Consider the following 22,821-nt stretch of genomic DNA (forward strand, 5'->3'; position numbering starts at 1 on the left):
TAATTATTTTAAGAAACAAAAGATTAATTGTTTGGGGAGCCTGATTTAGGGACCAAAGTAAAAGTAATGAAAATGAGAAAGAGACAAGATAAGGAAAGAAATAAAAACCACAGAGAGAAAGAGAATATTATTTTTCATCAAGAATATTCTCAGTGAGAGAATATTCAATTGCAACAAAGGTGAAAATCTAGGAAATAGATGGCCTTCCTAGAAGAAGACATACCCTCATGTCTTCTATTATACTTGGCCCATTCACATTTTCTACTTCTTGGGTTAATTTTGGTAACTTATAATTCCTGAGGACTTTTTTCTTTTCCTTTTCCTTTCTTTCAGTTTACTGTGGTTGAGGATAATCCTGTTTCCCCAGTAGCCAGACCACACCTGCATGATGGCTTTGGTTTCTGGGTATCACACTTTTACAAACCAACAACGTAGGAGAAGGAAAGTCTTCAAACAATAGGTGAGGAATAGTTAAAGAAGTGGGATGTTTTCCTGAGAAAGAAGACTGAAGGGACATGACAGCTATCTTCAAGCATTTAACAATCCCTTACCAAGAACAGTGGGTAAACATGCTACAAGACCCAAGAGAGAATTAAAATTACCTTGGTGTGTACAGGGGAAAAAACTGGAGGAGCTACTACATTACCCATGTCTGGGCTGACATGTCTGTTTTGCAAAAATTTTCCTTGAATCCAGTACCTTAAATATACCCACACTTGAGTCAGTGGCTCTAACTGGGCACTAATACTCGTAAATCCTCAAAATCACCTGTATCTGCAAAATTTTGCTTTCTTATGTCACTTTTCAGACTTGTTAAACGAATTTAATATGATTTGTGGAAGGGCAAAATACTTTTCCATAACTAAACCACCAATGGCTTTTGCTTTTGTTTGCTTTTGGCATTTTTAGGATATTTAAGCATAGTTTGAAAGCCAAGGGAAAGACACCAATGAAGAGGGGGAGAGAGAAGTTATAAAAGGTCTCTTGTGAGCTTTGTAATATATTTTTTTAAAGCTTCCAAAGTTGTTTCTAGTCTCTGAAATTTTCACTTGCCCCTTTTAACTGAAATTAAACCTCTGAGTAAAACAAAATTTAAGGTTTCCCTCTCCCACTAGAGTAATACTGATTATTAATCTGTGGTACTGGATTGACTAAAATATTTCCAAAGCTATTTTATGTCTATTAATGTGAACTATATATGTACATTTCCATAATTATGCATCTGTATTTCCATTCTTGGTTAAATTTATTTTTAAAATGGGGACACCTTTGATGTAAATGTATATGATTTGTTTTTCTTTTGTATCTCAGCATTCAGTTCTACAGTATATTCATGTAATTTGTACTTTTAGTTACCTTCCTTTACATATACGCTTTTGGAGGAAGAACACTGAATTATGAATGAGAGTACTGAATTATGAATTATGGATGATTACAGAATTTAAAATGTTCTCCTTGTATAAGAAATAAGCATAAAAGAGTTCCTAATTTCTGAAATTAATTTTGTGAAATACTGCTTTCTGAATATCAACAAAGGTAAATATTAGCAAACTTTTATTGAGTATCCCTATCAGGTACTGTTCCAGGTATTTTATGTAAGTCAACTCATACAATCCTCTAAACAACCAAATTCGATTGGTAAATTCCGATTTTTACAGATACAGATGCTGGGCAAGAGAAAGATTTAGCAACTAGTAGTAAGGAGCAGAGCCAATTTGAGTCTGGAATCTACTCTTTTAACTATTAACCTCTACAGCTTTTTAAGCTAGAGCTAAAGCTTTAGAGCTTACATACACTTTTTGTAAGTTAGAGCATATATTATAATTATACAATTTTAGCGCCAGTAGGGAATCCTAAAGGTGAATCTGTCCATCTCTAAGAGATTTGGTTGTGTGTGTCCCTGGAACTCAAGGACATGCAGCCACATAAATATTAATAACACCAGAATCCTATATCTGATTTCCAGTCCAGGGTTCTTTTCATAAATTACCTATGTAGTGTCTTTATTTTCTGATTGTAATAAATTGGAATATCTGATTTAAATGAGTGTAATGATGAAAAAAAGAGTGGACAACATTTAAACAAAGTAAGCTCAAATTTTTTTCTTTTAGAAATATTTCCCTCTCTAGTGTATCCAAATATCTAGCCTGTTCTAAAATTTCTACCTTTCAAAAGGTAAAATTGATTATAGTTAAATGAATATGTACGCATTCTGTTTATCTGAGCACACATTATGCATTTCTCTCTCAGTCTAAATACTTACTCAGTGATTTGCATTGAAAAAGCCCTCCTTATTAATATTCTTTGAGGATGGATTAGAATTTGGGAGTTATCTTCTTAAAGAATCAAGATAAGCTATAGAATCCTAAAAATTGTTTTCTTAAACCTAATAATATATCTCAGTATGCTTTTCAAGGAGAAAAATTGGATTAAGTTTATAATTCTTTCCACATATTAAGAAACAGTTTTTACTGCTTGAGTTCCCAAATCTGAATGTGCAATTCACCTATTGGATAAAATTTTACTTAAGTGGATAAGGGAGCATGAAAGTTTGGGTAGTGAGGAAAGAAGAAAGAAGTTTAAGTAACATAAAGGAGGACTGTCTATAGAAAAATACATTTGGCATGATTGAATAGAAAATTAATACTGTACTAATTGTATAGTTATCGTTTTAACTGTTTAAACATTATTTTGCTGAATCTTTGAGAGTTATGAGAGCTCAATTAATTAATTCCTTCAAAATTCCATGTCATTTTGGTTTTAATGTTTATTTCCCTGACAACTCATGAAGTTAAACGTATTTTCATATGTTTATTGGTCACTTGAACATCCTCTTGACCATTTATCTGTTGGGTTGGCTGTCTGCCTTTTTTTTACTGATTTGGAAGGGCTCTTTATGTATTCTGGATAAGCAAAACCTTATTCTTTACATATTGCAAGTATCTTTTCCAATTCTCATTTGCATTTTCATTCTCTTAACAGTATCTATTGATGAACAGAAGTTTTAAATTTTACTTAGTCAAATTTATCACTTTTTTTAAATGGTGAGTTTTTTTAGTGTCATGTGTAAGCAATCTTTCCCTTCCCTAAGGACATGAAGATATTCTTCTTGACCATCTTTAGAAGTTTTATTGTTTCACCTTTTATAATTATAGCTACAGTCTACCTGGTTTGGGGTAGGAATCAAACATATTTTTTTAATAGATATTTAAGTGACCCAGCACACTTTATTGAAGAATAACATTGTCCCCACTGCTCTATAATTTCAAAACATCGAGTGTTCGTATGTAAGTGGTTCTGTTCTGTACTCTTTTTCTGTTCTATTTTTCTGATATCTATCCTTATCTATCCTTGTGCCAGCATCACACTATTGTAATTAATATAGTTTTAGAATCATCTTCTAATTCAAAATTAGAAGATGATTCCCCTCGAAGAAGAGAGAGAGAGAGCAAGAGGGAGAGTGAGAAAGAGAGAGAGAAAATTGCTGGGAATTTTATTAAGATGGCCTGGAATCTGTAGGTCAATATGGACCATATTTACATCTTTAATGAATCTTCCAGTTCAAGAACTTGATATATTTCTCCATTAATTTGCTTCTTTCCATTTTCCCAAAAATATTTCAGCTATTTCTATACAGGGGTATTGAACATTGTTGCATTTATTCATATTTGATGTTTTTAATATGTTATAAGTGATACTATTTCTTAAATATTATTTTGAAATTGCTTGTTACTAGTGTATGGAAGTAAGTTTGATTTTTGTGTATTGACCTATTCAGCAAATTTTCTAAATTCACTTATTTATCCTAATAGTTTATCTGTAGATTATGTTGGATTTTCTGCATATACAATTGTGCAATCTGCAAAAAATGGGGGATTTTATATCTTCATTTCTAATTATTTTATTTTCATTTTTCTTTTTCTCTTCTTGCATTGGCTAGCTCTAGTCAATGTTTAGTAATGGTGGCAGTGCGTACTCACCCAATTTCCAGTCTTAAGAAAAAAGCTTTCAATATTTCACCATTGAGTGTTAGGTTTACTGTAGGTTTTCTTATATATACTCGTTATTAGATTATGGAATTTGCATCCTAGTTTGCTAAGATTTTAACATGCATGAATGTTGAATTTATCAAATAACCTTTCCTCTTTCTATTGAGATAATCATATGATGTTTCTTCTTTATTTTATTAATGTGTGAGTTATAGCAATTGATTTTTGAATGTTAAACCAATCTTGCATTCTTGGAATAAGCCCACTTTGATTATGATATATTATCTTTTTCATGTATTGTCTAGATTGGTTTGTTAATGTTTTGTTTAGGATTTTTGCATTTGTGTTTACGAAGAGATTAGTCAGTAGTTTTCCTTTCTTGAAATGTCCTTATCAGGTTTTGGTATCATGATTATGCTGGCCTCATAAAACAACCTGAATAGTGATCCCCCCCCTTTTCTTCCCCCCCTCTTTTTATCACTATTCACTAAGAGTAGTTTTGTAATATCAGTGTTATTTCATCCTTAAATTCTCAGTAGAATTTACCAGCAAGGGACCTGGGGCTGAAGTGTTCTGTGTGGGAATGTCTTTTTCCTCTGTTGCTTTTAATATACTTCCTTTGTATTTGGTACTTGGCACTTTTACTTGATGTGCCTAAGTGGATTTTCTTTATATTTTTCTTGCTTGGGGTTGAGAGAACTTCTGGGATATTTGACTTGATGGTTTTCATTAGTTTTTTAAAAAAATCAAAGGCATCTAGCACAATGCTCTGTAATACCTGCTGAGTAAACAAAGAAGCATATTTATCAGTAAAGCAGCCTTATGGAGAAATGTGGAACCTAAAAATGACTGTGCCTCTCTGCCACAAAGTAATTAATGCACAGAAAGTGCTTCTAACAGTGCCTGGCATGGAGGAGGTGCTGCATACATTTCATGACTATTGTTATTGCTTTTGTTGTGGTAATCTCTTCTCCTCTGCCATATTAATATGTTCCTTTTTAATGATAGAGGAAATCTGAAATCCCTTGGTATTAAGTGAACAAAAGGCCAAGGCACACTGTAAACTATCATGATCAACACTTAAAACCAAGATCAAATTCATAAACCATGCATTTGATAAACTGAGCTTCGAATCCAAGGTTTATATTTTCTCTCTTTTTTTGTTTTTTGAAAGAGTTAATTAATTAATCTGTCACTTTTCCGGTGGTTTCTCTCCCCTGTGGCTGTGGCATTAAATTACTTCTGAGTTCTCCCAAGTGACAAATTAGCCATCTAGCTTGAGGTAGTGGATAATTATCTAGTGGATAATTGTGTCTCTTACTAACACCCTTGGAGATTGTTTTAAAATTAAGTAATTTTGTCTTACAAGAATGGACATGTTTTTGTTCAGAATTAGCATATTTTTCAGTGATATAAATAGTAGTATTAGCATTGACCGCAACAGAAATTTAGACCTTTGTTTTAAGGATGTTAAGTACATAAAATCCTATAAATAGAAGTTAGATGATGTTATTGAAACTGTTAAATTGAAATTAAAGAATTATTGTCATTTTAGAAAATATTTGGTATCGTGATTATGTTTTTTAAAGATTTCTTATTTTCTTTAGACCCATACTGAAATACTTATGAATTGATGAAATATGTACCTTGTTGAATAAATAAATGAATACACTTTGCTTAATCATGATTATTGGTTTTTAGTGATCTTTTGAGGAAGTTATTCGGAAATTGAGGAAATTATTCGGAAAAGATAGACATGTAGAGGCCAAGAGATTGCATAGGTCATGAGTAGCATTTTATTATGAAAAAGGGGATATTGTTAGTATGAAGAAGTATGAGTAATTCAAAGGATTGTATGAGTAATTGTTCCAAACTGCCAAATATTAGCTTACCAGCAATAATTCAAATTGTATAAGCCGTAGGTGGGCCAGGAAATTTGAATTCTCAACAAACACTTCAAGAGACTCATGCAGTTGTCCTGGAAGTAGATTCAGGCCTTATGCTGTAAAAGGAGGGAAGACAGAAATAAACTAGGAGGTTGGGATTAACATATACACACTACTATATACAAAATAATCAGCAAGGACCTACTGTATAGCACAGGGAACTCCACTGAATACTCTGTAATAACCTATATGGGAAAAGAATCTGAAAAAGGATAGATATATGTATCTGTATGACTAAATCACTTTGCTGTACACCTAAAACTAAGACAATATTGTAAATCAACTATATTCCAATATAAAATAAAAATTAAAAACAAAGAAAGAAAAACATAAAAGCTAAAAAAAAGGGAAGACTTGGGACTTCTCTGGTGGTCCAGTTGCTAAAACTCTGCGCTCCTAATACAGGGGGCCTGGGTTTGATCCCTGGTCAGGGAACTAAATTCCACATGCTGCAGCTAGGAATTCACATGCTGCAACTAAAGATCCCTCAGGCCGCAATGAAGATCCCGAGTGCTGCCACCAAGATCCGAAGCAGCCAAATAAATAAATAAATAAATAAATAATTTTTTTTAAAAGCTGTAAAAAAATCTGATGAAGAGAATAGATCAAGCTGCATGATCCTTAAAAAAAAATAACAGGGAAGAATACAAAAAAAAGGAGGGAAGACAGAAAAGATGGAGACAGACATAGATTGGGAGAGTTTGTAGTGGGAAGATAAAGGAATGTGATCATATTGCTTCTGTCTGTTTAATAAAATATGAGATCATTTGGCTCAGTGTAGTGGGGTAGGGATTTTGGAGCTTTCAGAGAGAAGAGAAGGTATGGAATACACAAAATGCAGAGGGTGTGAAGCATAAGGAAATTGTGTGTGCTATGGAAATAGAATAGACTTACAGGCAGATTTGAGAGACACTGAAGAAGAAAAGGCACTTGGTTGGACGTTAGATGGTAGGTGTCCCAGTGTGGTGTGGTAATGAACACCCACTGCAGGAAGAGTGACCAGATTACTCTCTCCCTTGAGCTGCCTTGGATGGTTCTGGTCCCTATACCACGGTCCATTTCTATACGACCCGACTCTCTGGGTGGTTGTGAAATTACTGCTTCCATTGTTATTATTTATATACTTAAAATAAGTAAACTTAGAGGCAAGGGAGGCCAGGTTAAAACATTGACCTGGGAGTAAAACATTCTAGCTCTTACTCCCCAAAGTATGCAGCTCTTCAATAAGCAAGAGTCCCTTGAGATGATCCAAGTGGACTCCTTCTATGTGGAGTGAAAAGAAATTGTCTTTCACATGCTGAAAACGGAAGTGTTCTCTTTTCTTAGGTGTCTACTTCAGACTCCTAACATGGCTGCGTGCTCTGCCCTCCTGCTCTGAGCCCAGTTCATCTGTACAGCCTCTGCCTTCAGCCGTAACTGAAAATAATTTATTACAAAACATAATTTGGGTTATAATAACTCTGTAACAAGTATAAAAATAAAATCTGATTGTAACTATAAGCAGACTCATCAAAAAAAGTAGAAAAAATTGCTTTGGGCTAATATTTGAAAGACCTCTCTGGACTATGTTTTGTACAATCGTAGCATAAGATGATAGAGCAACTTATATTTCAGCAGGTCAGTACTAATAAAATGGTTTACCCAAAGCCAGATTTTTTCATTTCATTATCCGTCTGGTTCATGTTCTTTACCAGTATTAAATATATTGTTCCCAGGCATCCTTCAGCCTGTAGCTTCTTCACTACCTTTCCTCAAGTCTGTGCCAGATACACAGCAAAGTTAAAAGAAAAGTTACTATGAATTTAGGGGTTTTGTTAATTGCTCACTGCAGAGATTTTCTTCCCCTGGATCACGTGGCTTTTCCTCATTCCTCCCTCCATTCTCATAGCGCGCTTTTCTCATTAAGGTCAATGTGTTTTGCCTTCTCAGAATGCCAGGTTCACCCAAGTGAAAAAGAAATGGTTTAGTGTTGTTTGCCTTTTGGAGCTTTCACTACCTCCCTCTGCTACCCTAAGATGAGCAAAAAGAGATTATGATGCTATGAATATAAAGAGTTCTTGCTCACTACTTGTGGAAAACAATTCCAGGTCCTCCTTCTTTCAAAGTAGCTTATTTTCTTCATCTTTTAAAATTTAATTGTGGCCACACTTTGTACTTGAATCTTATACTGTAATTTTTAATGCTAACCATTTGTAGAATCCCCTACCAAATAAATGGTAAATGTAGCATTCCAGTATATTCCTTCTCCTCTCTCCTAATCTAACTCTGTAGTTCTTTGAAGAAATTCATTTTATAAATTACCTCAGTAGTAGCCAGATCTCATAGGGATTTTTTTAAAGCATTAGGATTGGTTTAGTTTTCTTACTTGTTCCTATGATTCTGATGACATGGGAACAGTTATATGTTCTTTGCCTGGAAGAGTCAGGGAAAATAGAGGGTTTTCCTAGCAATGTTTGTTTTTTTTTTTTTTTTTTTTTGCGGTACGCGGGCCTCTCACTGTTGTGGCCTCTCCCGTTGCGGAGCACAGGCTCCGGACGCGCAAGCCTAGCGGCCATGGCTCACGGGCCCAGCCGCTCCGCGGCATGTGGGATCTTCCCGGACCGGGGCACAAACCCGTGTCCCCTGCATCGGCAGGCGGACTCCCAACCACTGTGCCACCAGGGAAGCCCTCTAGCAGTGATTTTTAAACTACTAGATGTAGTATATATAAGTACTTTCAAAATCCTCTTTTTTTGTCTTTTTAAAGTAGTTAAATGTGCCCCAGGTTTACTGCTGAGTAAGGTTGTAGTAAGGAAACTTTGTAGTAAGGTTGAAAAATCTGAAACACATTTTCATCCTAGCTGTTCCTTTAGTTGGCTCATTGTCTGAATGCTATCTCATCCTGCAGTTTCCAGAGGATGGAATGAGAATTTGCTTCCTAGGTGAGCCTGTGGCTTAGGCCCATTTAAGTTCTCATATTTGATTATCATTATATTTAATGATAGAGAATGCTTAAACACACTATCAATCATTTTGGAAACATTATATAGTATTATTTATTTGGTACTGCCTGATATAGGTACCAAAGTGATTATCATTTATTATGTTAGGAATCATGAAAAATGACAGATAATCCTTTACAGTAATCATGAAATAAGCAGTACTGTATGAAAAAAGAAAAAGAAAAAGGAAGAGAAGCTTAATAACTGGCACCTTTTTTCTCTCCCATTTGCTCTTTCACACAGGTACAACTTGGCCAAGTGGAAATCAAATGCCCTATCACAGAATGTTTTGAATTCTTGGAAGAAACAACGGTTATCTATAACTTAACGCATGAAGACTCCATCAAATACAAGTATTTCTTGGAACTTGGCCGTATTGATTCCAGCACCAAGCCATGTCCTCAGTGCAAGCACTTTACAACCTTCAAGAAAAAAGGACATATTCCCACCCCTTCCAGATCAGAAAGCAAATACAAAGTAAGCATGTTCACCAGAGTTGTGGGTTAGATGGCACATGGTGGGAACAGCCAAATTAGGCCAACTTGTGGTAGGCATTAAGTGGGCTTCCTTCCCTTATCGAGTCCAAGGTGAGTATACAATGGCTATGATTCTGAAAATGTATGGTTTGGGGATGCTATGACTATCATCGTTAGAGCACTAGTGAGGATTTAATTAAACTTCTTTGGCTTTAACCTGTGTAAAATTCACTAATTGAAAGACTAATCTTTAAAGTAATTATCATTGCTATTACTAAATATTAAATAAATACTAAGTCTTTTAAAAAATTTTAGTACAAGCTTAAATTTTTCAGTGAACCCAATGTGAGTCCTCCTCCGGTTCTGTCTATAATAAGTGAAAATAGTATAATATGCTATTTATTCAGCAAATACAAAATGCCAGTATATGCTAGGCAGCGTGCTAAGTTTTGGGGATACAGTGGCAAATGTGACACAGTCCTTGCTCATAAAAATGTCTAATGAAGGTGAGAGAGACATATGTTCTAAAATGACAGTTCAGTATGAGTAGTCAAAAAACAAAAACGTGAAACCCAATACACTTGTGCTTTGAGAACACTGACCGAGGAGGGGGGCTAGCGTGTCAGGAAAGGCTTCATGGAGAAGATGCAGTTCTCCAGGCAGATAAACAGTGGAGAGCATTTCAGAGCAAGGGATGAGTAAGCGTCAGGCCTGGAGGCTGAGGCAGGCGTGTTGGAAATGAGTGCTTGATAGAGCTAGGGAGAGAGAGTAGCGGGGAGGCAGCTGGTCAGGTATTTAAGAGCAGATCATGTTGAGTCTTTTACACTGTGCTCAGGCTTGAGTTTAATTCTGTGGGCATTGCAGGAAGATCATTCTGGCAGCATATAGAGGATGTCAGAGGAGGGCAAGACTGAAGGCATGGAAACCACGGCAACAACTGTGGGAGCAAATCCTTGATTCACAGCCCTAAGTGTACATTAGAATCACCTGGCGAGCTTTTAGACACACCAGTGTCTGGTCTCCAGCCCACAACCCTCTCTACCCAGAACAACTGTCCTGCAAATAGCTGAACCTCACCAGGTGACTCTAATATGTAGCAGAATTGGGAACCTTTGCAGTAAATGAAGCAGAAATCAGCACAAACTAGATGTTACTGATCATGAAGCAATTGAAATCGTTGGTAATAGGTGAGGGATGAAAAATCTCAACCTAAAGTGAAACTATTAAGCAGCTCTCAAGAAAAATAAAGCTACTGCAGAATTTGGGGATGGTTATTGTTGTGACTCGTATTTACTCTTACAGAAAAGATGATCTATAACGGAAGAGGTAAATTATCCATCCTCCTGTTCTGTATTCTGCATAGTTCTACACAATTCCTGAAGCAATGATTTTTACTGTTTATATGTTTAGTTTAATGTTTATGTAGCATTTTCATCATTAAACTCCAAGTTCTCACATTAGTATTAACTACCTGATTCACATGCCCATACCTGTCTGGGTATTATGAGTAAAGGGACCGCAGGCATGGATACTCCAGCAAAGCCCCTGTGATATTCGTGATTACACTGTAGCACCCTAAACTGAGACTAATACCATCATTCTTTGGGGCTAAGCAATGGATATTTTTTAGGTTTGCTGTATTTTTTAAAATTCAGTTTTCCCAATAACAGAACCCACTTCCAAATTGGTATAGTTTGTCATAACTTTAAGAGCAGTGAGTTCAATTACTTGAAGAAAATAAATTGAGTCATAAGGCAACAGAAATAGAAAAAAAGTTTACTGCTAATGTCTAACATGTCTGAGCAATTTAAACTCTCTTCATAATATTGCTTAGAGCCTAAATTGTATTTTGTATCTATTAATAAAACCCTTGTAATGTATATTTCAGTATTATTCTTTGTGAGTCGAGTTATAATGTCCTGATCCAAGATGTCATTCTTTGAGCATTTATTACGGTTTCTGCTGTCAATTCAGAAGCACTTAACATACAAGGTTAAAATTGCTTGAAAATATTATAGCTATTTTATAGCAGGAAATACCTTTGAGTATATCACATATGAAATTTGAGATATAAAATATCATGTTTGAGTACTTCATTTGAATAGGTTTTTGTAAATTTTTTGTACACTGCAGGTGGAAGAGGGATAAACAGAGTATATCAACAAGCAGTAACAAGACCTTTTAGGTGCCAGTTTAACCTTCTAGGATAAACTTATCCCTCACTCAACATCTTCTGGCAAAAATTTAGTAAATAGAGCTTTTCGTTATGTTCTGAATGCAATAAAACTCTTACTATATGAAATAGTACAAGCATATTCCTGAATTGAGAAATTTACATTGAGACAACCTTGCCTTTGGTCAAATCCAGTCTTTTTCATTCATAACATTTGCCTTCTCATCCCTGCAACTCATGAAGCTAAAAAGTTTTACCACTCCATTTCTACAAGATTGATTTGTTTCCATTTAGAAATCTAATTTCTAACCTAAACAGTTCCTATACTTTATTAATGCAGCTCCAAATGAATGTTAATACAGAGAACAAGTTAGCATCGAGAAATTAAAAATGTTGAAGTTATGGTTGTAATGGTCCTCAGGTGATGCCTGGAGACAGACACATCACCAGCACCTGAAGGTTTTCTCCATGGCAATTATCAGCTAAGATTTTATGGTGTATTCGTGTGGTTATTTGCTTAAAGTCTCTCCCACTGGTCTCTAGGAGACCAGGTCCAGACTTGCTTACTGCTGATAACCTGTGTCAAGCACTTTGGTAGAGTATTCTCTCAAAATATACGTCTTGAGGGAACGAATAAATGGGCCAATGCATAATAAATGTGGGTGGAATATGCTGAGAGCACAGGAGAAGAAAAGACAGGAGAGATTGGGAAGGCTTCAGTAAAGGGCAAACACATTAAACTAAGCCTTGAAATGTTGAATTTGCTATGCTAGAAAAGGTGGGTCAGAGCACAGGCTTCAAACCAAATTTAAATTCTCATCCTGCCGTATGCTAGCTCTGTAACTCTGAGTACAGTTTCTGCATCTTTTACTGGTGGTAGTAATAATACCTGTCATAAGAGTGTAATAAGGATTAAACAAGTTCACACATATAAAGTGCTTAGCACCATGTCTGATATATCCTAAGTGCTCAACACATGCTAGAAATTATTATGCTTATTATCACTATCAGGCAAAGGCAGCAGAATGAACAACCCTGGGTTATTAGGGAAGGGACTGAGGAGTCAAAAAGAATAGAGGTGGAATAAAAGATGGGGTGACTGATGGATGGTCAGAGTAAAGGGGGGTGAAACAGACTGTGTCTTGAGAAAGAGGAGCAGGTTTGGGGAGTAGAAAACTAATTCATTTGAAATGTGGGATAAAGTTAATTTTGAAGACCCTTTGGGGCATCAAAGAGATATCCAAGAAGCATGGATCTAACGCTAGGAGTGATCTGATGGAAAGCATTAATATTTGAGGAGGGGAGGAGGTCCCTGAATTCACAGAAATTAGAAATATATGTTTTGGGAGGTGGGAAAAGTTACAGTTTCTCACGGGAGAGAGAAGAGGATTGCAGATACTTAAATGTACTTATTTTACTCCTAGGAGTTCTACTGAGGTAGGGGCAGTTCTGGGTTTCCTTCTTATTTCCAAGTGTAGACCAAGAAACGATCCCCCTTTTCATATTGATTTGGAGTAAGTTGAAGGGCACGCATAAATCAACACAGGGAACATGTTGGAGATAATCCTCTTTATGGTTTCCTTGAGGCAAAACTAATAATAATCCCCACTCTTCTCCCACAAATATTAAGCAGAACCTTGATAATTCACAAAACAGTGCTTTGACTCATCATAAGGTGAAAAAAGCCAATAAAATGTCCTGAGGAAACTCCCTTTTATGTTCTTACCTTGTATATTATGCATTACTTTTTCTCTCTTGTAATCATAAATTTTCTGGGTTGAAATCACAGTTTATATTATAAAACTGCACAAATACATTATTTCCTCATGCGGAAAAGAACTGTTCTAAGGTCTTTAAGAGTATAATCAAGTCAGTGGGTTTGTTGTTCCTAATTGGTGTACTTTAAAATATGCTTAAGTGAAAGGCTGGAATTCTAGTAATACCCAGCTTACCTCTTCCTTTGTCAGTTATTCAAACCTCGATGACCTGTCCTAAACTCCAGAAAGATACCTCTTTGGACTGCTTCCCCGACTCCCTTACCATCTCAATCTCTATTTGGGTTCAACCAAGGGTTGGCATTGGCAGGGAGGATGGAAAGGAGAATAGTTGATGCATTACTTCCTTACTCCCTTCCTAATTCAGTGCCAAAGCTCTGGCAGTAGCTATGTCCCTCATGACTGTGGCTTCCCCCTAGGTAGTCCCCCCCACCCACCCACCCATGTTTCTAATTCTCACTAGGCTCCAGAAAATTCTTTCTTGCCTTGTCTCTTTGGCCCTAGGGATGGCAATGGTTTCCCACTATTTCTGCTTCTTGGGGCCTGCCTGTCCTTTGTTTATTCAAATCCCAGCTGTACCTCTTCAGTTGTACTTCCAATGAGCAATTTTCATTTATATAGAAATAGATAAAAAATAAATGAATAAAATGTGCCTAAGCTCCCTTCTTGTAAACATGATTTGAGGAATTTTTTCCATCTATAAAAATGTTTAAAGCTTTCGCATGAAAGTGTAGTTAGCATGCTGCTCTGCTCTTCTGTTTTCCCTCAACACCATCACTTCAGGTTGACAGTGTTTACACATTGGGAGTCAGATTGTGCCTCAGCCTGGCAAGATCAGTTTAGCTTACGACACACACTGAATTCTCTTGGCAGTAATGCATCATTGATGTCAGGAGCCGATAGAAAACAAGTGTAGTTTCTTAAATGATTGTTGCTAGCATAGATTTGTGAGGGAGATAAAGATAAAAGTCCTCTAGCCCAGTTTAAAGAAGCCATCTTGTGGGGGAGGGATAAATTAGGTTGGGATTAACATACACACACTACTACCGTATAGCACAGGGAGCTCTACTCAATATTCTGTAATAACCTAAGTGGGAAAAGAATCTGAAAAAGAATAGATATATGCATATGTATGGCTAAATCACTTTGCTGTACACCTGAAACTAACACAACATTGTAAATCAACTATACTCCAATATAAAGTAAAAATTAAAAAAAAAAAAGAAGCCATCTTAAACAAAGGGTGTGTTATATATGTTTCCACTAAACAAATGTATAGCGCTCAGCTATGATGCAAGCCTACTAAGTTTTATTAGGATGTGTTTCTCCCTGTAGTTACTAATGAGATGCTTTGCTAAAGTTGTTCTTTGTTTCCTGTCTTGATGCATAAGTTAGCCGTAATATTTTATAGCGTCTTTACTTGTACTTGGAACTTCTAGCAACAAAAGCCAAATATTGGAATTCATTTGAAATTTTAGCCTTCATCTGACCTTAAAAAACTACAATAATTGTAATAATAGAGGCTCATGGCTACCATAAATTGACCAGCCATGGGATTGAGAACTGTTTGTCTTTTTCACTTCATCACGTCATCCCTTGTATCTTCAGCACAAGAGACAAGTGAAGAATCATTTCTCTTTGACAACCTGCTGAATAGTGGGTAAAAGTAAGCCAAGCCTTGCGCCCATTATAAAGTGATCTGGAAGATGTTAGGACTGCATTTCTCACCTACTTTACTCTGTATTTCTACTTTTCCATATCTGCCATCTCAGAACTGTAAGGGAACCCCATGCTTTAGTCTATATGCCTACACCAGGTGACCATTCAGACACTGAACACTTCCATTGTTAGGGACCTTGCTACTTATAGAATCATTCCCTTCCATTTTGAAAGATTCATTGTTACATTCAGGCTGAGATCTCTTTCTCCTGCTTCACCTATTGGCTACAGAGAATACTCCCATTTTCTCATGTACACTCTGTACTTAGCCCTCTTGCTTCTTTCCGTGGGTATCTCTGTGAGATGTTAGCCTTTTGTGTTGTGTTCAGAATAGGGTGTCCTTTTGAAACCCGGATGATGCCATCCTGCTCTGGCTAGTGAATTTGGGTTATGCAAGTCAGAGCAGAATCTTCCAGTACACTTTATATTCATCTATGAAGAGGTGGAAGAAATAGATTCAGATATTCCTCTGGGCCTTGCTCTCTAGGTTTAGAGGAAGAGTCTATAAATGCTTAAAGATGATTCCTGGCAATACAAGCAAGATGGGTTAGTATGGAACAGTGATTCTCAAATTAGGAAGAGAGGAAGGACTCTTTTCAAAGAACAAAACCCCCATTCCCAAGTTCCAATATACTGCCCTAGAAAAGCATGCCTCTCCGTTGAAAATAAAAGCTAGTATTGAAGTGAATGTATTGTGCAATAAATAGTGTGTTGCACATGTAAAAGGAGCCTGGAAACCATAAGAGGGATGTCGGTAAAGTTAGATGAATAAACACTCTATCTCCATTTAGGTTATCTTGTCATGAGTTACTATGTATTCTTGTCCTTATTTGCTCCCCAACCTTTAGGAAAATTTCCCTTTCATTTTCCAGTTTAGTTTAAGCTATGCTGTGAGAAATTAAAGGAAGGCTCACTTGACCACGTTTGGACTATGTTTAGGGAGCAGTGCCTCATGAAGCCCATGTGTTATTGGCACTACATTCAGGGAGAGGTTCCCAAGTAGGAGGTAAAATCTTAGGGAATAAAATCAAGGCAAGAAGTCAAGTCATCTTTCCCACTTGGAGAACCTTCCGCCACTGCCACTCTTGCTCTAGGATTTGATCTTATAAGGGAGCAGATCGTGCTTCCTTGAAAGTATTTGAAGTCACGCATAAGAGACTTCTTTTCTCCTGTCTGTAACACCCAGCACTTCCTCACAATATTCTTGTCTTCAAGAAAACCTCCTTAAGTTGTTACAAAACTTTTTATAACTACAAGATGTCGTGATTATTTACATGTATATTGATCAGTTTCTTTAGGACATACTAGTCAGACAGCCATAAGTTCTATATGGTTCGTATAAGAAGTTTCTGGACCACAGTGTGTTTTGAAAGACACATCAGGAGTATAGGAACCTTAATGTAAGACTAATTGGACCCTGTTTTTGGGCACGTCTACAAGGCTCAGGGTTGACCCAGCTGAAGTGACACCTCTGTTCGGGCCCCACTGGAGCACTTACTATTTCCCCAATGCACCGTGTGCTCTCAGGCCTTGATGGTGGCTCAGGCTGGACTCTGCCTGAAGTGTTATCCTGACACTTGTCCCAGTGACATCCCACTTATCTTCCAAGGCCGTATTCTCTCTGACTTCTACTCTTTAGCCTTCCCTGAGACACATTTCTCATGGCACCCTCTTGTCCAAGCGTCTACTCTAGCAGTTGTTACATGGTTTTATAGCTCTTGCGGTTTATTATATCTGTCTGCCTTCAGTAATTTTTTTGAGGACAGTATTTTCATTCTTTTCGATGTGCCTAAAATCAGTACGCTCAGTATCTGTTACTTGAAGGTGCTCAATAAGTATCTGTTGAATGGTCAAATGATTTGATGAATGTTTCATTCTTGAGTATTTGTCTTAATCTGAATTTCTAATAAAGCAGATTCTTCTTGGAAAATCGAGTTAATTCATACTCGATTTTGTCGAGTATGTTGTCTAATATTTTGAGTTTGATAAGTAATGATTTTGTGATTTATTTAAAATAATTATGAATATAGGAGTGTATAGTATTTAGGCAAGAAAAGACTTATTTGGGGTGCTCTTTGGTTTTGAATTCTGTTTTTGTTATGTGGGTTATTTCTTTATTGGCATGATGAACTGTCAAGAGAAAATATCATTTGCTTCGGGCAAGTGGGTTGGTTTAATTTGTCATCTGAGTGTCACTGTAGCCCAGAATTCTAGAAAAACTAAGGGAATTCAAAAGTAAAAAAAATGTAATATGAGGTTCTTTTATTGTTCATGGATTATAGAACAAGTTAGTCAAGATTCCTAACTCTGATAACTTTATTTTTGAAACACTTGTAGCCTTGCCTCTTGTAGAAGAGTTTGCACATTAATCATGATGTTCAGTAAAATGTTATGTGGGTAAAATATTTAGTAAACATCATTTGGTAATCTAAGAAGCAATGATACCATCTCAGCCACTGGTCATAAATTAGACATGTTGGGTTTTCTTGGAATTTATGTAATGTTAGCCAATATGCAGTACTTGCTCTGTGCAAAATAATTCATTTTACAAGGAACTTACTGAGTGCCTACCATGTGCCACAAGTTCTGTGTTACTTAACTCAGGAAACAGAGTGAATGAGAAGCAGCCTTTGCCCTCAGTGAACCTGTAGGCTGTTAGGGAGATTAGATAGCTACGTGTAATGTAGCTGTAATGTAAGTTCTGCAAGATACTGAATCTGGTTGGGAGAAATAGGGAAGACATCTTGGAGCAAGTAGCATTTCATCTGGTTAAGATTTCAATAGACAGATTGTGTTCATTGGACCTTCTCCAATTACAAGAAGCAGAGCTTTGCTGTCTTTCAAGCCCCCTCACTTAATGCGTTTTACTATGAGGTTGCACGGGAAGTAGTAGGAAGGGCAAGAAAGCAGTCCCAGCTGCCACCCAGGTGGGCCTCGTGGAGAACCAGACACTAGCTCTGAGGACATGAGAGCCCCTCTGTTGTGTTACTAGAAGTGAAAATGACTGCTGTTCCCTTCTCCAATGATCTGCACTGTGTTCACTTAACTTTTCTCTGTCTTTGCCTCTGCAGCCAAGGTAGAGTGCGCGTATATCCCTTTTTCATTCCTCAAGAGAGAAAATCTGTCTTGGCTAATCTCTGTTCAACAAGGAACATGCTCTGCCCAGAGCTCCTGCCAGCCACCTCGTAGGCTTCTTGCCCACAAGTAGGTCCCTGCTTTTCGCCTGGGGACTCATCCCTGGTGTAAGCAGTTGTGGCCAGTGCTGTGGGGTCACATGATACAGAGCAATGCTCTCAGACTTTAACATGGGGACGAAAATGCAGGCTCTGGTTCAGTAGGTTGGGGGTGTGACATGAATTCTTTGTCTCCAACAAGCTCCCAGGTGTTGCCGATGCTGCCGCTTCCCCAACTACACTTTGAGTAGCCAGCGTAGAGTGTGGTGACCGCTGTGTGAACATAATGACTCAGGAGGCAGGCACTCTGTGTGGGAGGGCTGTGGCTGTGAGATGGCATTTCATGTGGAGGAAGATGCAGTGTTCATGTCTACAATTTTGAATATGGTTACGGTTGGAATGAATAAGGCATCTTCAAACCAAAAAGTCAGTATTTAAACAATTCAGGTGCAGTCTTTGAATAACAAGGTGGTTGGGATTGGTGATTAGTCCTTGTATTATTTTAATCCAAAGCAAGGCAGTAGTTATTTTAATGTTTTCAGTGAGACAGTAAGCAGGCGAGCCTGAATTTAAATTATTTATCTTCACTTGAGAGCTTGCTGCAAAACTCCTTTCATAGTTTGCAACCAAGTCTGTGTTGTCTGTGAGGATCGGCAGTGAAACTTAGTTGTTTATTATGTGAAGTTGGGAGCCAGAGTCCCTGGGAAGGACACCGAGTATTAGATTCCTTATCATTCTTAGGAGAACCTACATTTCTAATTGTCTTCATTAGAGATCCATAGATACGATAGTTCAGCACTTGGTCACAGAGATCCTTGAACCATTATAATGTCTGACATCCTTTGAGTTAATCCCAGTTTCAAAGCCCCCATTACAGTCATTCTTCTACTATTCATTTCATAAGTATAATCTAAGACTGACTGATTAAAAACCAAAGAGGTTTGTTTTTTTTTAATTTAACAATGCTAGAGTTCAGTAATTTAGAATTATGTATAATGTCTAATAGAAGAGAACTGAATTAAATATTCCAGCCCTTCTGACGTAGTGGCAGAAGCAGGAGGAAAAGTGAGTCTTTTCGACTTCCTCGTTTCATTCATTACATTCAAAAATTACATTCACGTAGGCCCTCATGTAATATTCACATGTATTCTTCATTGTTTTAAGTGATCTTTTTACATTGTCTTATTATCTGGAGTTTACCCATTTCGACTCATTCTTCTTACTTTAAAAATAACTTATTTTAACTTTAATGATCAGAAAAGGCAAAAATGGCTATTTTAAATGACTAAATAGTATCATCCTTTTAAAAAAAAAAACAGGGGGTCTCCTAATTTATGGGAGTAAAATCTTGAAAGGGATTTTCAAAATTCACCTTAGTTGATAATCGTATAGAATTCTGATTTACTGAATAGATTAACCACATGACCTTCTTTGACTTTTACACTTTGGTTTTCAGTCATCAAAGCAAGAATGCTGTTTAGTATGAGGAATTGTTTTGGCACAATGAAAACAATGCTGGCCTTGAAGTCAGACAACTTTACTTGCTATGTTTCTTTGGGCAAGTTATTTAATCTCTGTGAGCATTAGTTTCCTCATCTGTAAACTTATGATGTTCATATCGACTTTACAGCATTATTTTGTTGATAAAGATAAATTATGCATGTTATACAGCAGTATAAACATTACCATATAACAGCATTTTAATAAATAAACATGAAGATTTTTAGAATTTTATGACAAAATACTATTTTGTTTTGCTATAAAGTAAAAGAGAAAGTATTTTTGTTACTCATATTTGCCTAGGAATAACATTATCTATCCTTGACATAGATGAATACTGCCGTGCTTTGAGGTATAAACATAAGAGCTGATTGTAATTGCCACTCAGTTAATCTATAGATTGGAACCACCATTGTCAAAAAAGTGGTTTTCCAAAAAAGAAAGTAGTGATATTGTATACAGTTTACCAAAAGAAATTCTAACTAATCTTCAAAGTGTAGTCAGTAAATTCAGTCATGCTCAGTGAAGTAATTTGCAGGAGCACAGAGAATAGTCAGTTGTTTATAGTGAGACATTTTATTAATTCACTTTAATCAAACAGAACTGGGAAAGTCAAGTTATGCTCATATGTTTGTAGAGAGTGAGGACCGGAAATATGGTGAGAGAATGGGATGCTGCACTGTTATTCAAAATACAGGAAGTCAGATAAAGTGTCTTTCATGTCAAGTGGAAGACAGATATTTTCAAAACATACACATGCATTTTTCACATACACCTCCACATAGTGAACATACGAAGACATCTTCTGATGGTTTCCTAGGTACAGGCCGCAGGACCACCATACGCATATATTTCTAATAAGATCCTTTATATTATTTTTATAATTAACCTCCCTTAGATTAATAGCAAACCATGGATATCCATTATCACAGCAAATGCTGGTATAGTAGTTTATTTGCCAGTGCATTTTTCATTTGATGAAGCATCTGTGGAGCTTTGATTTTATAAAAGTGAATGAAGCCATTGGTAAGAAGAGCGATGGAAATGCCTGGAAAATTGGTTCAAGGGACAGGCGAGTTCAAGGGCAGAAGCCTGAGTGTGGATCTGGGGCATTGTGAGCCTTCAGATTTTACTCTGTGCTTCAATCTAGGGGGTTTTCTTAAGGCCAAATTGATTTCCAGAATATCCGAAGGGTTTAATTCTAGTGTGGTCTACAAACAGTCAAATCACCCATGCCAAAGCAATTCTTTCCTCCTTTAATAACAGAACAGTCATATCTTATTCTAGTTTCAGTTTTGTATAGGGGGAGGTATTTTAAATTTGGACCAATTATAGCCTTTTAGCTAATTTCCCTAAGCATCACCATTCTCATCTTTTTAGACAATTTAATATACCTACTAGTACTTAATATTACTTTTCCTTATGCAGATCCAGTGCCCCACTTGCCAATTCGTCTGGTGTTTTAAGTGCCACTCTCCTTGGCATGAAGGTGTTAACTGCAAGGAGTACAAAAAAGGAGACAAATTATTGCGTCACTGGGCCAGCGAAATTGAGCATGGGCAGAGGAATGCCCAGAAGTGTCCGAAGTGCAAGGTGAGACAAACTTCGGGAGGGAAGGAAACAAACACGTGCATCTGGCTATCACTGAACGATACTATTTACAATATTGAAGTGAAGTCTCTGTATAACTTTCTTAATGCAGAGGTAGAGAAAAAGAATATTTGCTGTTTCATTTTAGAAGAGTAATTATATTACATAACTAAAATGAAGATTTTTATATATAAACAATGTGTATTCTTACATTACATTTCAGAATTTAAGGAGGCTACGTATAAATATGGATCTTAAACTTCAAAATTCTAATTTTCCATTTAAAAATGGAGATGTGTGTACAGGAAGAAGCTCATATGAAAATGATATAAAATATTATTTCTAGTTTGCCAACATGTACTATAATCACTTCTCAATTAGGTAGGCTCTGAATCCTTGTAATCCTTTGGGATTTTTCCCCTCTGCCATTGCTTATCACTTTAGGATTACATTAAACTGGTCATTTCCCTTTTTGTAAATCTGGTGACGTAGAAGCTAAGAGCTAAAATCAGGACTTTATGAATCCCATTTTACTTTCATGCAAGTAATCAAGAGTTAGCAAGCATTTGAGCAGAGACCTAGATGTTGAAAGTCAACCATGCAGACAGCCAGGGAACGATCTCCTATAGACAAATCAGCACGTAAATCCAGCCAGAAAACTTTGGATTTGACTCTTACAGGATAGGGGTCTGTTGAAGTTTGAAGTTTTTTTTTTTTTTAAAGCTCACTTTAGAAAATTATATGTATGTAAATGCATATGTACACTCCACCATGTGTGGTTTCCATTTTGTGCCAAATTTATTTTTGATAATCTTGTCTAAACCAGGCCTAATTTTCTTTCAAGAATAATTTTGCAATTCCTTCCAGGATGCTTAGCACCAAGATAAATGAAATTTGAATTATCAGGAAAATTTTTTAAATTAATCATGTGAATGAAGCTTGAAGTAGTAGAAGTATATTCTGAAGCCTATAAATGAGAATAAATATAATGCACAGATTCACTACACCAAATTCACATACTAGTTTATATGTATAGTAAGTAAAGCATTGCCTGAAATAACATGTTATGTTCTTAGCAATTGGAACATGTTATGTTCCTAGCAATTGGAAGAAATTTTTGAAATAGTTTGGATGGCCTGGCTGTCTTAAAAGTGACGTCTACAGATGTTTGAGTTAAAGCTTTCTTTGTTTTCCGTGTAGAAGGCAAATTCATTTACAATTATCCCTTTGATTTTTTTTTTAAACATCTTTATTGGAGTATAATTGCCTTACAGTGGTGTTTTAGTAAGGCTGCTTCAGATCACTGCATCAGTTGCTCCGTAGATGTTTATTTTTTACATAAGATGAGGCCTTTCCCCCTTTCTGTTGCCTTTCCAGTTTACTCAGAAGTACTGCTCAGTTTCAAACTAAATAAAGGCTAGTAGGAATTCGAGAGCGCTGTTTAAGTCATTCTGCTTGACACTTTGTTCTTAAGTATACTTTATATCCCTTGGAAAGCT

The 22,821-nt window shown here is 36.4% G+C and overlaps 1 protein-coding gene across 1 annotated transcript in view; it reads left to right on the forward strand.

Annotated features, from left to right (window-relative positions):
* The window catches only part of RNF217 (ring finger protein 217), a 126,585-nt gene that overhangs the window by 73,329 nt on the left and 30,435 nt on the right, over positions 1-22,821 (forward strand). Inside the window, exons 2-3 of the mRNA XM_029224104.1 lie at positions 9,160-9,393; positions 21,161-21,325. Of these exons, the coding sequence (XP_029079937.1) occupies positions 9,160-9,393; positions 21,161-21,325 (399 nt within the window). The remainder of the gene's footprint in view (positions 1-9,159; positions 9,394-21,160; positions 21,326-22,821) is intronic.

This window comes from Monodon monoceros, unplaced genomic scaffold (genome assembly GCF_005190385.1).
Source record: "Monodon monoceros isolate NGI ecotype Baffin Bay Population unplaced genomic scaffold, NGI_Narwhal_1 Super_Scaffold_15, whole genome shotgun sequence".
Lineage (NCBI taxonomy): Eukaryota > Metazoa > Chordata > Mammalia > Artiodactyla > Monodontidae > Monodon > Monodon monoceros.